Source organism: Callithrix jacchus, chromosome 22 (genome assembly GCF_049354715.1).
Source record: "Callithrix jacchus isolate 240 chromosome 22, calJac240_pri, whole genome shotgun sequence".
Taxonomy (NCBI): Eukaryota; Metazoa; Chordata; class Mammalia; order Primates; family Cebidae; genus Callithrix; species Callithrix jacchus.
The window spans coordinates 7,425,534-7,441,989 of record NC_133523.1 but is presented as its reverse complement, the minus strand read 5'-3'; the positions used below and the strand labels follow the sequence as shown (position 1 = coordinate 7,441,989).

Genomic DNA, 16,456 nt, shown 5'->3' with positions numbered 1-16,456 from the left:
GCCTGCGCCTAGATGACCCCGCCGAGCCGCCGTCTCGCCCCTCATGGCGCATGCCCGCGGCGCGCACCCGCCCTTCCCCAGCTGCGAGCCTCCGCGCGTGCGTGCTTCGGCTCAGCCCGAAGGATGACGCCACCTAGAGCTCGAGGCAGGCAACGTGCAACCCCCCTTGTCGCCACCACCGTGGTGCGCATGCACCAATTCCCGAGTGCTCCGGAGAGAGGCGCTGCGAGGAAACCCGCCGTTCTAGCGAGGGCGGTGGGCGGGGAAAGCGGCGCGCATGCATACTGAGGGGAAACCGTGTTTGCGCGCGTGGTTTCTGTGCATGCGTGTTCCTGCAACCTCTTTCTGAAGTAGAGATCTACACCTGGTCCCCACGGCTGTGCAGCCTCAGCCCAGTCCTCGCTCTTCCGGTCGGCTTGGGCGTCCTTTCAGAATGCCTTCCTCACCAGTGGTGCTTTGTTAGGATTCCTCTTGTGTTTAATTGCGTCCTAGCCTCCCGCTGGCAGCGGGGTGCCGGCTCCTCACTGTAATTAGGCTCCTTGCGGAGCCCTTTCCCTTCTTGCCGGTCCCACCAGGCTCAGAGTTGGCTAAAGCCAGGCAGGAGGGGACGGCCGTGGGAACACGGCGGCGTGACCGCTGACCTCGGCGACCGGGCCAAGGTCAAGGCCAGAGTTCTTGTCCTTACCCACATGAAACCTCAAGTCTCCCCCTTCATCGCTGTCACACCTGAAACGTGAGCCCAGCGCCTGGACGTGCAGAATTCCTATCTGAGGACGGGCCCTCGGGTTAGGTGCTCGGTGCCTGGGCCCCGGCAGCCTGAGGCGTGCTGGGGAAATGTCCCATCTGAAACGCAGGGTTCCCCCAAGAGCAGCTTCCCTCTGCTCTTAGATGCCAGAAAGTTTCCGATTTTGCAGAGACATCTGGGAGGTGGCCAGGACCAGGTGGACTGTGCTAAGTACCCTTCCAGCTCCTGGTCCAACGAGTGAACACTTTGGGATGAGCGTTCCAGGCTTGTCGGAACTCCACTGGTGACGACTTGTGGGTGGAGTGCAAACAAACGTAGAGTTATAGCTGAGATCTTTACCTTCCCCTCTTCCAGGTGGCCTTCTGTGCCTCTGCTCTGAGAACAAGAGACTCATCCTTGATTTTGGCACACGGGAGTTGCTTGGCCACATGAAATAAAAGTTTAATATTATGGCCGGGCACGGTGCCTCATACGTGTAATCCTAGCACTTTGGGAGGCCAAGGTGGGCGGATCACTTGAGGTCAGGAGTTTGAGACCAACCTGGCCAAACTGGCGAAACCCCATCTCTACTAAAATTACAAAAAAAGCTGGGCATGGTATTTTCGGAGCCTGTAATCCCAGCTACTTGGGAAGCTGAGGCAGGAGAATTGCTTGAATCGGAGAGGCAGAGTTTGCAGTGAGCCGAGATCTTACCACTGCACTCCAGCCTGGGCAAGCAAGACTTTGTCTCAGAAATAAACAAATAGACCAGGCACGGTGGCTCACACCTGTAATCCCAGCACCTTGGGAGGATGAAAGGGAGGGGGATCACCTGAGGTTAGGAGTTCGAGACCAGCCTAGCCAACATGGTGAAACCCCATGTCTACTAAAAATACAAAATGCAGCCAGGTGTGGTGGTGGGTGCCTGTAATCCCAGCCACTCTGGAGGCTGAGGCAGGAGAATCACTTGAACCTGGGAATCAGAGGTTGCAGTGAGCCAAGATCATGCCACTGCACTCCAGACTCAGCAACAGAGCGAGACTCCATCTCAAAAAGACAAACAAAAATAAATAAAAGGTTAATATTAATTACTTATTTTTAGACACAGTATCTTGTTCTATTGCCCAGGCTGGGGGTGCATTGGTGCAATCACAGCTCAATGCAGCCTCAACCTCCTGGGTCCTGGGCTCAAGCAGTCCTCCTGCTTCTGCCTCCATAGTAGCTGGGACCACAGGCCCACATCAGCACACCTGGCCAACTATTTTTTGTATGTTTTTATAGAGATAAGATCTCATTATGTTGCCCAAGCTGGTCTCAAACTTATAAGCTTGTGATCCTCCCACCTCAGCCTCCCAAAGCACTAGGATTACAAGCATGAGCCTCTATGCCTGGCCCTAATAAAAGGTTTGAGACAATGACAGGAGTGCACATAAGAGATCAAAACTAGGGCCAGGTGCAGTGGCTCATGCCTGTGATTCCAGCACTTTGGGGGGCCAAGGCAGGTGGATGACCTGAGATCGGGAGTTCCAGACCAGCCTGACCAACATGGAGAAACCCCATCTCTACTAAAAATACAAAATTAGCTGGGTGTGGTGATATGTGCCTATTATCCCAGCTACTTGGGAGGCTGAGGCAGGAGAATCGCTTGAACCTGGGAAGTGGAGGTTTCGGTCAGCTGATATTGTGCCATTGGCAACAGGAACAAAATTCTGTCTCAAAAAGAAAGAGATCAAAACTTGAATTCACATAATTATTATTTATTAAGTACCCACTGACATGTGCTCCCTCTCACAGGGAACAGTCAAGACCAGAGTCCCTGCCTGTCCTTGGAAAAATGTCACCTCTCTAGCAAGTGTCCTAACCCTGGAATCCACCCACCTTAGGAAGTCCTTGAATAGCTCTCTGGGGAAATCTCTCTGCTGCCTGAAGAGCTTTGTGTGTATTGTACACCAGCATTTTCCTGAGGAAGGAGGTGCCTGGTTTCATCAGTTTCTCAAAGGGTCTAGGACCTCAAAAGGGATCAGAATTTAGATACTTGGATTTTTTTTAGTGGGGGGGCAGAGGTGGGGGTCTCGCTATGTTGCCGACTGATCTTGAACTCCTAAGGTCAACTGGTCCTTCTGCCTGGGCTTCCCAAAGTGCTGGGATTACAGGCATGAGCCACAGCACCCAGCCCTGATACCTTTACATCAGCATTTCCCAACATACCATCCCAGGACCACTTACCTACACCAGAACTACCTGGAACACTTACTTAGGAACAGACTCCTGGCCCCTATCCAAACCTCCTGAGTCAGTCTTTCAGGGGTGGGGCCTGGGATATTTTGTTTTGCCCCAACTCCCTAGTTGATTTTGATGCTTAGCCAAATGAGAACCATTGTCCTGAGCTCACATATCCATGGCAAACAACTGTGTCTGTGTCCTCTCCTTGGGAGAGAACCCCAGATGTAAGTTGCTTTGTTTGTTGCACGGGAGGGGGAGTGTTGGAAATCCCACTGGGATGTATCCTTTCTCCCATATATGGCATGAATCGAGCTGGAATATCCAGGGAGAGGCAGCAGTTCTGATCTAGGGATGGGACCAAGGCCAGCCAGCCTGCCAAAGACACAGGTGTGGTTTTGGTCAGCAAATCCCATGACTGAGTTAATCCCTCTATACCAGGTTCCACCCCAAATCCACAACATCCGGTCCCTCTTCCCAGACAAACCTGCCCCGGATCCTGCCCGGGCCCCAGAAGGCTGACACGGTCTGTCCCTCCTCTCCTGGCCTGGGCCCACTTGGCTTCCTGTCTTGGAAGACCATGGTTGAGACTCCAGGGAGGAAAGGTTTTTAAGGCTTTACCTAAAATGACCCCACCCCAGGAGGTTCATTCCTCCTCCATCTTGTCCCGCACCTCTGCCGGCAGACCCTGGTAAAGGGTGTCTTCCACCAGCAGTCCTGCTTTCTTGAGCCCCCCGCAGTTGCCAAGTTCTTCCGGCAGCATCTCTAAACGGTTGCCTTTGAGCTCCAGGCGGCTGAGGGCCCTGAGGGCACCCACTTGGGAGGAGAGCTGGGTCAGCTGGTTATCTCCCAGAAGCAACGTTCGCAGCTTTCGGCAGAAGAAGAGCTCGTCAGGCAGGGCATCCAGGGCATTGTAGGAGAGGGCCAGGTGCTGTAGGTTCTGCAGGAGGCCCACCTCAGGCGGCAGGGAGTGAAGCCCGTTGTGGGACACATCCAGCAGACGGAGGCCCGAGCACAGGCCAAGCTGGGAGGGCAGGGTCTCCAACTTGTTGTAGCTCAGGTAGAGCTGCTCCAGGCTTTTGAGCTTGCGCACATGCTCGGGGACGTAGGCGATCTGGTTGTGCCACAGCCTAAGCGTGACCAGCTTCCGGCAGTGCTGGAAGCTGAGGATTTCCTCGATGGAGCGCAGGTGGTTGTCCTTGAGGTCGAGTTCCTGCAGCGAGCCCAGGCTGAACACAGCGTGGGGAATGCGCTCCAGCCCGCAAGCCACCAGCTCCAGCTCCCGCAATGCCACCAGCTTCTTGAGGCTGTTCAGGGCCACCAGGCGGGCCCCATCATTGTGCAGGCTGAGCCTCTGCAGGTGACCGGCAACGTCAGTCACACTGGCCGGCACCTTCCCGGCATTGCTTCGGAGGGACAATACCTTGAGCTGCTTCAGCTCCCGGAGGCTCTCCAGGGTGGCTGCCCGAGCCAGCTCCTGGGGGAAGAGCCCCTCCAGGTGCAGCTCCTCCAAGCTGCGCAGCCCAAACACCCAAAGCGGCACCTCGCGGAGCTCCTCACATTTGACACGCATCACCTTCAGGTGGTCCCGCAGGAAGACCTGCAAGGAGAAGGGTAGCCTGGCAGGCGAGTGGAGCAAGCTGAGCTCCTGCAAGTGCACCAGTTGCGACAGCCCCGGGGGGAAGGTGATATCACAGATGGCCTCCAGCCTGAGCGACTCCACCTCACCGAGCTCGAAGACAGTGTCGGGCAGTCCCGGAAGCATGCAGAGGGCCAGCTCCAGCCGGCCCCCCGCGTTGCGCTGCAGCTTCTGCCGAAGCTTCTCGGGCGTCCACTCGTGGTTGAGATTGAGCTGCTTTAGGCGGCTTTCGCTGACCTCGGACAGGAAGACGGCAAAGCGCTTGGAGTAGAGCGAGTCGTACTGATCAATGAGGTGCAGCATGAAGGCGAAGTCATTCTTGACGTCGGGAATGTCCCCCATGCCAGTCTCCTCCCGGACGGAACGGAAGGAGTACTCCTTGAGGGGCCGATGGAAGAGCCAGTAGAGCGTGTAGATGCAGGTGAGCCCATAGATGCACACGAAGGAGATGTAACAGAAGGCCAGCTTGGAGAAGAGGTGGGCCTTGGTGTGGTTGCAGCAGAAGCTGGCATAGCCCGTGACCTCCGACGTCTCCACCCTGCAGGCCACCAGGAAACTGATCTTCTCCACATAGACCAGGTTGTAGACCAGGATGGCCAGAAACTTACACACCTTCAGCACCGTCTGCCGGATGTACATGGTGTACAGGATGTCGCCCTCCTCCACGTGCATGCGGAACTTCTTCACCTTCTCAAACAGGGCTTTGGCTTGCTCACCCTCCTTTTTGTCCAGCAGGGTGACAACCGGAGGCTCGGTCACCACCTTCTCTGGTTCCACCAGCACTTTCTCCTTCTCACCTTCCCCTGCCTTCCCTGGCCCGGCCCCTGCCATGGCTGCTACAGTTGCTGTGGCCCGTCCAGCAGCAGCTGGGCCCTTCTGGTTCTCCCCGGAGACCTCGGACAGGGCCCTTGTGGTCCATGGAGAGTCGAAACACTTGCCCAGGATGGAGATGAAGTGTTCGATCTTGGAGCTGGTGCCAGGGAACTTGAACCAGAAGCTGGTGCAGACCATGAAGATGAGTGTGTGAATGACCACAAGATAGGGGAAGTACTTGGCGTACCAGTGTAAGGCCGTCTCATAGCACAGCTGGTTAATGAAGCTGTACTGCTGCAGGTCCAGGTTGTTCTTAAGGCCTTTCACCTCCTGCAGGGCCCCCATCTGCTCAGGGACCCCGCGAGGCAGCAACTGCTGGCACGGGGCCTCTGATAAGTTCTCCTGGGGCTCATGATTGGGCAGACAGATGATTTTGTCCTGTGTTACCTGAGGAGCAAAAGAGAAAAAGGGCTGTCATCCCAGCACTTTGGGAGGCCGAGACGGGCAGATCACTTGAGGTCAGGAGTTCAAGACCATCCTGGCCAACATCGTGAAACCCTGTCACTACTAAAAATACAAAAATTAGCAGGGCATGGTGGTGGATACCTGTAATCCCAGCTACTCAGGAGGCTAAGGCAGGAGAATTGCTTGAACCCAGGAGGTGGGGGTTGCAGTGAGCCAAGATCATGCCATTGCACTCCAGCCTAGGCAACAGAGTCAGACTCCGTCTCAAAAATAAAAAATTTTAAAAAGAGAGAGAATGAGGAAAATGAAAAAAAAAAAAAAAAAAAGGTAGATGGTGGGAGACTCCCCCCCGCAACCCGTCTCTGACTGTCACCAAGCCAGCTGTGACTTTGGAAGAGTTTTATTAAACCTTTAAGCACTGGTCTTGGTTTTTTTCCCTTTTTTTGAGACCAAGTCTCCCTCTGTCACCCAGGCTGCCATGCAGTGGTGCGATCTTAGTTCACTGCAACCTCCCCATCCCAGGATCAAGCGATTCTCCTGCCTCAGCCCCCTGAGTAGTTGGGGCTATGGGCATACACAACCATGCCAGGCTAGTCTCAAACTCCTGGCCTCAAGTGATCCCCTGCCTCAGCTTCCCAAAGTGCTGGAATTACAGGCATGAGTCACCACACCTGACAAAGCACTGTTCTTTGTCTGAGAAAAGGAACTGGGTTGAATCATGTCCCCCCAAAAGATGTTGAAGTTCCAACTCTGAATCCTTGTGAATGTGGCATTATTTGAGCTGCTTCAGGTGGCTCCTGTTTGGAAATAGGGTCTCTGCAGAGGTAGTCAAGTTCAGACAAAACCTGTAGGGTGGGCCCAGTATGACTGCATCCTTGGAGAAAGGAAATTTAGAGCCAGAGAAAGACACACAGAGGGAATATGACGTGAGGATACAGGGAGAGGCTGGGTGCGGTGGCTCAGGCTTGTAATCCCAATGATTTCCAAGGCAGTTGGGGGGGGGGGTGTCAAGCAGGGGTGGTAGGGGAGGATTGTTTGAGGCCAGGAGTACAAGGTTACAGTGAGCTATGATTGCACCACTGCACTCTAGCCTAGGTGACAGAGCTTGCTTTAAAAACACTGTCTCTCTTTTGTTTTGAGACACAGTTTTGCTCTTGTTGCTCAGGCTGGAGTGCAATGGTGCAACCTCTGCCTCCTGGATTCAAGCGATTCTCCTGCCTCAACCTCCTGAGTAGCTGAGATTACAGGCACCCACCACCATGCCCAAGTAATTTTTTTTTTTTGAGGGGGGAGGTATTTTTAATAAAGGCAGAGTTTCACCATATTGGCCAGGCTGATCTTGAACTCCTGACCTGAGGTGATCCACCTACCTCGCCCTCCCAAAGTGCTGGGATTACAGGCTAGAGCCACCATGCCCAGCAAAAATGCTGTCTCAAAAAAAAAAAAAAAAAGACCAGGTTTGGTGGCTTATGCTTGTAATCCCAGTATTTTGGGAGGCCGAGGAGTGTGGATCACAAGGTCAGGAGTTTGAGACCAGCTTGGCCAACATGGTGAAACCCCGTCTCTACTAAAAACACAAAAATTAGCTGGGTGTGATGGCACGTGCACCTGTAATCTCAGCTACTCGGGAGGCTTAGACAGGAGAATCACTTGAACCTGGGAAGTGGAGGTTGCAGTGAGCTGAGATCATGCCACTGCACTCCAGCCTGGGTGACAGAGCAAGACTCCATCTCAAAAAAAAACAAAAAACAAAAAACGGGAGAATGTTATCTACCGCCAAGGAATGCCTGGAGCTACGAGAATCTAGGAAGGAGGCTTGGAAGATTCTCCCTTACTATCAACTGGCACCTTGATCTCAGACTTCCGGCCAACTGGAAAAGGATACATTTCTGGTGTTTAAGCCCCTCAATCCCTGCTACTTTGTTACAGCAGAAGTAACAAACTCACACAGCAACTGCAGTCCTTTCCTGATTCCAGGGATGAAATTGAGCATTTTGAAAGAATGGAGCTGGGCACCATGGCTCACACTTCTAATCCCAGCACTTTGGGAGGCTGAGGTGGGAGGATCGCTTTGAGGCCAAGAGTTCGAGACCAGCCTGGGCAACATAGCAAGACTCCCGGATCAACAAGAAATTTAAAAATTAGCTGTGCATGGTTGTGTGTGCCTATAATCCTAGCTGCAAGGCTGCAGTGAGCTATGATCATGCCACTGTACTCCAGCCTGCATGAGAGAATAAGACCATGTCTGGTTTTTGTTTTGTTTTTTTTTGGTGGAGTCCCACTCTGTCTCCCAGGCTGGAGTGTAGTGGCAGGATCTCAGCTCAGTGCAGCCTCCACCTCCCAGGTTCAAGCAATTCTCCTGCCTCAGCCTTCCAAGTAGCTGAGATTACAGGTGTCTGCCACCATACTCAGCTAATATTTGTAATTTTAGTAAAGATGGGTTTTCACCATGTTGGCCAGGCTGGTCTTGAACTCCTAGCCTCAAGTGATACTCCCACCTCAACCTCCCAAAGTGCCAGGATTACAGGTGTGAGCCACCGAGCCTGGCCTGTTTCTTTCAGAGCTGAGATTGTGCCACTGCACTCCAGCCTGGGCGACAGAGCACGATGAGACTCCTTCTTTAAAAAAAAAAAAAAGAAAGAAAGAAAGAAAAGGCCAGGCAAGGTGGCTGAGCTGAGATTGTGCCACTGCACTCCAGCCTGGGCGACAGAGCATGATGAGACTCCTTCTTTAAAAAAAAAAAAAAGAAAGGAAGAAAGAAAGAAAAGGCCAGGCAAGGTGGCTCATGCCTGTAATCCTAGCAGTTTGGGGGCCCATACAGGCAGATGACTTAAGATCAGGAGTCGGAGACCAGCCTGGTCAATACTGTGAAACCTGGTCTCCACTAAAAAACTATAAAAATTAGCCAGGCAGCCAGGCTTGGTGGCTCACAACTGTAATCCCAGCACTTTTGGAGGCTGAGGCGGGTGGATCATGGGGTCAGGAGATCGAGACCATCCTGGCCAACATGGTGAAACCCCATCTTTAAAAAAAAAAAATTAGTCAGGCATGGTGGCAGACACCTATAATCCCAACTACTTAGGAAGCTGAGTCAGGAGAATCACTTGTACTGGGGAGGTGGAATTTGCAGTGAGCTGAGATCATGACACTGCGCTCCAGCCTGGGCAACAGAAAGAGATTCTGTCTCAAAAAAAAAAAAAAAAAAGGAATGGCATAGCAACATGGAGGACACTGCTACTCCTGGTCTGGAGGTAAGGAAGTTAAGCAGTATGGATTGGTTTCTGAGTGGGGCTCTGTCTTCAGCTTCCTTTCTCACTCTCTTGGGTGATGGGAAGGCTTCAGGACTTCTCCACAGCCCTGCCCCGCCCCTCTGGTCATGCCCCCTTCCCAGGGGAGCCCCTCACCTGGAGGGTACAGCCAAAGACCCCGATCATGAGCATGGCCACAGTTAGGTACTCGGCCAGCACGTCCCACCAGGGTTTGAGCACCTTGAATGCAGGCTGCTGTTCCGTGAACTGCTTGAACTCGGCCACAGGGATCATGCTGCCTGTGGGAGGGGCAAGACAGGGGGTGCAGAGACCCTCAGGATGGGAGGCTCTGCAGGGGGTCCCAGAGGAGCCAGACATGGGCAGGTCCGTGCTCCTCATCAGCCCGTGACCCTGCCTGCCCACACTTTCCTGAACCTGAGGTGTGTGCCCCCACTTACCTCTTAGCCTGGCCTCGGTCACCCTCCATGGAGATGTCACCTCCTTCCCAGAACCAAGCAGCCACTCTTCCCCTCTGGGCACCCCTGCTCCTGATCTGACTTGTTTGACCTTGAAGAGCACAGGAGGGGTAGTCCACAGGGCCGCCACCCTCCAGTCTTACCGTGTGCCCCCTCCAAAGCCATGCATCCCTCTCCCACCCCTGACACCAAGGCCTGAAAACATCTGCCCTGATCCTCCCTGACCGCAGATGCTCGGCATCTGGGCCAGCCCCAGCTGTCACCAGCACCAGACCTGGGAGCATTCCAAGGCTCAGGACTTCCGGGGTGTGGGCCCCCCACCCCCTCCAGGGGCACTCCGGGTACCACCTCCAACCCCTAACCAGAAAAGCCGGCTGGAGCCTGGCTCTGATTACCAAGGCCCAGGGACAGGGAGTGGCCAAGCTAAAGGCTAGTCAGCCCTGGGGGACGGGGTGACAAGGACAACTGAGTTTCTACAGGTGCTACAGCCCGAATCACAGGCAGAAACCAGAGACTGGGGCTCTGAGAGGCGGCAATTGGTGCCAGGATGTTGGAGGGGGAGGGGACTTGCAAATGGAAAGCTGTCAGGTGACACCTACAAGCAGGCCAGGGCTGTGCTGCCAGGCTCCTGGCTGGCCCACTCTGTGTGTTCCCAGGGTCTCATTTTAGAGCAAGGTATCATTATTGGAGATGCAGACAGGCCAGCCACAACTCACACTGGCGTATGGGGCATGAGCTGAGATGTTGCTCTCCCAGGCAGGCAGCCACTTCCCCAGAGGCTGGAGGTGGGACAAGGAGGGTAGGGACCCCTAGACCACCCACTTCTGCCAACATCAAATTCCCCCAGTCCTGGGAGTCTCTTGTCCTTATCCAGATAGATCATCTGTAACAGGCTGGACATGGTGGCTCACACCTGTAATGCCAGCACTTTGGGAAGCTGAGGCGATGGATCACTTGAGGCTAGGAGTTCGAGACCAGCCTGACCAAAATCGTGAAACCCAGGGTCTACTAAAAATACACACAAAATTAACAAGGTGTGGTGGCACACACACCTGTAATCTTAGCTACTTTGGAGGCTGAAGTGAGAGGGTCTTGATCCTGGGAGGTGGATGTTGCAGTGAACCGAGATCGTGCCAGTGCACTGCAGCCTGGGTGACAAGAGTGAGACTCCATCTCAAAAAACAAACAACAAAAACAAACAAAAAAGATAATCTGTAACTGGGCACAGGGGTTGGGCCAGGAAGGAGAGCATCCAGCCCATCACAGGGTTCTCTCTGGCTGCCCACCCATCTCTCCAGGAAGAATCTAGGGAAACTCTGACCCCCGACCCACAACTTGGCCAACAGCTCTGACATGTCTGAGCCTCCCTTTGCAGTTTTTGTGCCTCCCAAATACTTTCGGGTGACTTCTGGGTAAAAACAAGGTAGGATGCAGGCTCCACTCACCAGGCTAAGGGCCAGGCAGTACCCAAAGACCACATCCTTTTACCTCCTCAGAGGCCCCTACTCTGGTCTGGGGGATTGAATAGGCAGGCAACGGGGTTGGTATAGCCTGCCCACACCCAGACTCACCATGAAGCCTAAAATGTCATGGGTCCCCTGACTCAGGTGGTGATTCAGCCAGACCCAGATATGTGCAAGAGAGTGCTCAGAGCACAGGGTCCCTCACACCATGGCCCGCCCCTCACATTCTTTCACACCCCCTGCCCTATACAAAAAGCCAAGTATACTTTGGGAGGCCAAAGTGGGTGGATCACTTAAGGTGAGGAGTTTGAGACTAGCCAAACTGACCAAGATGGTGAAGGAAAAATATGTAAATTAGCTGGTCATGGTAGATAATTCCTTGAACCGGAGAGACAGAGGTTGCAGTCAGCTAAGACTGTACTACTGCACCCCAGCCTGGGTAACAGAGCAAGACCCTGTCTCAAAAAAAAAAAAAAAAAAAAAAAAGCCAGGCACGGCAGCTTACGCCTGTAATCCCAGCACTTTGGGAGGCCAAGGCAGGTGGATCACATGGGGTCGGGAGTTTGAGACCACCTGACCAACATGGAGAAATCCCATCTCTACTAAAAATACAAAATTAGCCAGGTGTGCTGGTGCATGCCTGTAATCCTAGCTATTCGGAAGGCTGAGGTGGGAGGATTGCTTGAACCCAGGAGTTAGAGACTGCAGTGAGCCATGAACCAGCCTGGGCAACAGAGCAACAGCCTATCTTAAAAACAGAAAATAAAACACTACTGACTTGGGCCGGGCACAGTGGCTCTTGCCTGTAATCCCAGCACTTTGGGAGGCCAAGGTGGGCAGATCATTTGAAGTCAGGAATTCGAGACCAGCCTAGCCAACATGGTAAAACCCCGTCTCCACTAAAAATACAAAAACAATTAACCAGGCATGGTGGTGGGCACCTGTAGTCCCAGCTACTTGGGAGGCTGAGGCAGGAAAATCGCTTGAACTCAGCAGACAGAAGTGCAATGAGCTGAGATCTCACCACTGCACTCCAGCTTGGACAACAGAGTGAGACTCTCTCAAAAATAAATAAAGCTGGGCGTGGTGAATCACGCCTGTAATCCCAGCACTTTGGGAGGCCAAGGTGGGAGGATCATGAGGTCAGAAGATCTAGACTATCCTGGCTAAAACAGTGAAACTCTGTCTCTAGGAAAAAAAAAAAAAATTAGCTGGGCAAAGTGGCAGGCACGTATAGTCCCAGAGATTCAGGTTGCTGAGGCAGGAGAATCACTTGAACCTGGGAGGCAGAGGTTGCAGTGAGCCGAGACCGTGCCATTGCACTCACTGCAGCCTAAGCAACAGAGTGAGACTTGGTCTCAAAAAGAAAGAAAAAAGAAGAAAAGAAAAAAGTCAGGTGAGGTGGCTCACTCCTGTAATCCCAGCACTTCGGGAGGCCGAGACGGGCAGATCATGAGGTCAGGAGATTGGGGCCAGCCTGGTCATGGTGAAACCACATTTATACTAAAAAAAAAAAAAAAAAAAAAAAAATTAGCCGGGTGTGGTAATGCCTGTCTGTAATACCAGCTACTCAGGAGACTGAGGTAGGGGAATCGCTTGCACCCCAGAGATAGAGGTTGCAGTGAGCTGCCACTGTATTCCAGACTAGTGAAAGAGCAAGACTTCATCTCAAAAAAAATGGGCCAGGCGCAGTGGCTCACACCTGTAATCCTAGCACTTTGGGAGGCCAAGGTGGGCGGATCACCTGAGGTTGGGAGTTCGAGACCAGCCTAACATGGAGAAACCCCGTCTCTTAAAAAAAGAAAAAAATAAAAAAATAAATAAAAAAATAAAAAACAAACAAAAAAACCCTCCTTACTCTGGAGGCTGCAGAAGAAATCACACAACACACACACACACACACACACACACACACACACGCAGGGACCAACTTCCTGTCCACCCTGGTGTAAGCTCCACCAACACCCATCCCAGGTGCACAATCACGGACAAGAAGACAGAAACATTCAGGGGACTGGGGGCAGCCACAGGGCTATCATTATCTGTCTCCATGACTCAAACTTGATCATCCCAAACCTGCCATTAAATTTCCACAGACAAGACAGGCTCCCACTTTGTCTGAGCAGGGCTGGTGGGAAGATCCAGAAAGAGGAGCTCGAAGAATTGGGGCAGAGCCAGGGAAAATGCAACCACAGGGACCACGCTTAACTTCCTCCACAGACACTCTCAACGCCTCATTTTATCCAAACTCAGGCAGCATGGATTTGGGGACTCTGCTTTCCAGACTCAGGGAAGAGAAATAACTTGCTCAAGCTTCTACAGTTCCAAGTGGCCTTCAAAGCCTGACCTATCCAAGCTCCAAGTCCTGCCTGTAGGATAGCAAGCACCCTGTTCCTTCTTGAGAGACAGCTTCTCACTAAAATACAGCATCTTGCTGGGTGCGGTGGCTCACGCCTATAATCCCAGCGATTTGGGAGGCCAAGACGGGCAGATCATTGAGTTCAGGAGATCGAAACCAGCGTGGCCAACTTGATGAAACCCTGTGTCTACCAAAACTACAAAATTAGCTGGCCACTGTGGTGGGCACCTATAATCCCAGCTATTGGGGAAGCTGAGGCAGGATGTTGCAATGAATCATGATTGCACCACTGCACACCAACCTGGGTGACAGAGCAAGACTCTATCTCAAAAATCAAATAAACAACAACAAAAAAGGCACAGCATCTTTGCCAAAAGCACCTAAGAGCGGTGTGGCGTTGCAGCAGGCCAGGCTGCGAGGTCTTGCCCGCTAAGACCATGTGGCCCCCACCAGCTCTGGCTCCATACACCCATGCCTCACCCCTCCTCCCTCCCAGGTCCTCCTCAAGCCACTTACCTACAAAAAATGTGGTGGTGAGTTCCTGCTTCGGGAAGGGTGGGAGAGTGAGACCCTCCCCACCCACAGCCCATGCTAAGAGGCCAAGGAGAAGGAAGAAGCATGCGACAGTTATAAGCCCTGAGAGGTTTCGAAGAACACATGTTCCAACCATTTTTTTTTTATGAGATAGGTTCTTGCTTTGTCACCCAGGCTGGAAGTTCAGTGGTGCAATCATAGCTCACTGCAGCCTCGAGCTCCTGGGCTCAAGTGATCCTCCTGCCAACCCTTCCTGGGTCCCTGGGAATGGAAGAGCTGGAAGCAGCCTCCCCAGTAGATGAGGCTACAGGTGTGCACTACCATGCCCAGCCATTTTTTGTAGAAATGGGGTTTCACTATGTTGCCCAGGCTGGTCTCGAACTCCTGAGCCCAAGTGATCCTCCTACCTCAGCCTCCCAAAGTGCTGGGATTAAAGGCATGAACCACTCCACCTGGCCTCAGACTTTTTTTTTTGAGATGGAGTCTTGCTCTGTCACCCAGGCTGGAGTGCAGTGCTGCAATCTCAGCTCACTGCAACCTCCACCTCTGGAGTCCAAGTGACTCTCATGCCTCAGCCTCCCAAGTAGATGGGACTAGAGGTGCGCCACCACACCTGGCTAATTTATGTATTTTTAGAAGAGATGGGGTTTCACCATGTTGGTCATGGTCTCCAACACCTGACCTCAGATGACCCGCCCACCTTGGCCTCCCAAAGTGCTGGGATTGCCGGCATAAACAACGGTCTCCAGCTGAGCCTCAACTTTTTATACAAAGGAGAAACTGAGGGTCTAGAGTGGGGGAGGGTGGCATCTTTGTAGCCCATCCCGGGCCAGGCCCCAGGCTTGTGGACTCCCAGCCGGGTCTTTCCCAAGCTGCCTCTCCTAACAGACGTGAAGGTCTGAACATCTATAAGTTCAAGAGCACCAGAGGTCAGGCTTGGTTGAACCCATCCCAAGTGGTAGGTTCTGGGGCTCTGAGGAGCTCCCCGGGATGAGTTGTCAATGTCTTCCCAGATGCCAAGGGGAAGGGAAAGTGGTGGAGACCCCCAAAGTCAAATCCAGCCTGTTGATCTTCATCTGGAGACGCTGGCCAGGCCTGCCGGGCTCCCAGGACCAGCACCTCGTGGGTCAGGTTTCCCTTTGCCCGCGCCCGCACCCCGACTCACTCCTGGTGTGTCCTGGCGGCCCGCCCCAGCCACAAGGCCAGCGCACCTGGAGCGGCTCTGCCCTGGGACTCCCAGCCCGACTCCCACCCCGCCACCTCGGGGTGCCCAGAGGCAAAGAGCCACCTACTCACTATTCCGGGAGGGACGCTGGGCCCAACTCCTGGATCCCTGAAAGCGGCAAAGCGGAGCAGCCGGGACTCCCGCAGAGTTCCTGGGCGGGCCGCGAGGGTGAGTCAGGGCAGGCGGGGACAGGAGCCCGGGAGCTGCCCCGTCCCGCCCCGCCCCCGGACGACTCGGCCCCGCCTCGCCGCAGGCGCACCCAGGTCGACCCTGCTCCGGGCGCCGCGGGATCTGCGGGGTTGAGGGAGAGAGAGTGGTGGTATCCTACTCTGCCCCGGTGGGCTCGGCGCTGGCGGGAGATGCGGGGGTCTTAGAACTTTGCAACTCTGCAGTCTTTCTGGACCATGGCGGCAGGGGAAAATGAGAAAGCTGGAGACCCTGAACTCCCAAAGCCACTCTACCGCCACCCTTCTGGGAACCTGCTTTTACAGACCTTGTCAAGAAAGAGTGGAGGTCCGGCTCTGTGACTCATGCCTGTAATCCCAACACTTTGGGAGGCCAAGGCAGAAGGATATCTTGAGCCCAGGAGTCTGAAACCAGCCTCAACAATATAGTGGGACCGTAGCTCTACCAAAAACGTTAAAACCTAAAAAACACAAAATTTTAAAAATTAGCCAGGTGTGGTGGTGTGTGCCTGTAGTTCCAGCTACTCTGGAGGCTGAGGTGGGAGGATCACCTGAATCTGGGAAGTCGAGAGGCTGCAGCAAGCTATGATCATGCCGCTTCGCTCCAGCCTGGGTGACCAAGCAAAACCCTGTCTCAACAAAAGGTGTGGAAAGGCTTCCTCCAGCTCCCCAAGGCCCAGTCACCAGGCCTTAAAGCCCGATCAAGGCACAGGTGACTTGAGTCTTCAGGTGCTGGGAGTGGAATTGGGGGAAGAGAGGAGAGGGGAGGGGAGAGCTTCTCCCTTGGAGCTCTGGCCATGGGGCAGGAACTGGGCTGAACCAATGGAAGTTGAATAGAGTGGGAATGCCCTCCTGTCTAACCTTGTGACCTGCCCTCCAGGTGGGGGGTGGGGGACCACAGTGGCTAGAGGGCTCTCAGAGCCCAGCTTCCCTGCCTCCCCACCCCTACCCTGGCCACCCCACCTAGGGAGGCCTGAGCTGAGTCTTAGATGAGTAAACCTGTGGAGTTGGACCTTGATTGGCTCTTGGTCTGAAACACCATGGATATGTCTGTGGCCATAACACCCTGAAAGTGCCTGATCTTGTCTGATCTTGGAAGCTAAGC

The 16,456-nt window shown here is 53.6% G+C and overlaps 1 protein-coding gene across 6 annotated transcripts; it reads right to left on the bottom strand.

Moving 5' to 3' along the window:
• Positions 1-2,465: 2,465 nt before the first annotated feature.
• On the bottom strand, positions 2,466-15,341 carry LRRC8E (leucine rich repeat containing 8 VRAC subunit E). 6 transcript variants are annotated; one of them, XM_078360406.1, is made up of 5 exons: positions 15,238-15,341; positions 10,638-10,733; positions 9,568-9,676; positions 9,266-9,408; positions 2,466-5,843 (listed from the first exon to the last, which is right to left on the bottom strand). In XM_078360406.1, the coding sequence occupies exons 4-5, from the start codon at positions 9,401-9,403 to the stop codon at positions 3,591-3,593; spliced, it is 2,391 nt and encodes a 796-aa protein (XP_078216532.1). In that variant the 5' UTR covers positions 9,404-9,408; positions 9,568-9,676; positions 10,638-10,733; positions 15,238-15,341; the 3' UTR covers positions 2,466-3,590. The 6 variants fall into 6 exon arrangements, with proteins under 6 accessions (XP_078216532.1, XP_035140113.1, XP_035140112.1 ...); XM_035284222.2 differs by lacking the exon at positions 10,638-10,733 and having other exon boundaries at positions 15,234-15,341; XM_035284221.2 differs by lacking the exon at positions 10,638-10,733.
• Positions 15,342-16,456: the final 1,115 nt, after the last annotated feature.

Excerpts from the sequence above, each read along its gene's own strand:
- LRRC8E (XM_035284222.2), bottom strand. The coding sequence starts at position 9,403 with ATGATCCCTGTGGCCGAGTTCAAGCAGTTCACGGAACAGCAGCCTGCA. Across the intron at positions 5,844-9,265 it reads TCTTTGGCTGTACCCTCCAG|GTAACACAGGACAAAATCAT; the intron begins GTGAGGGGCTCC and ends TTTGCTCCTCAG.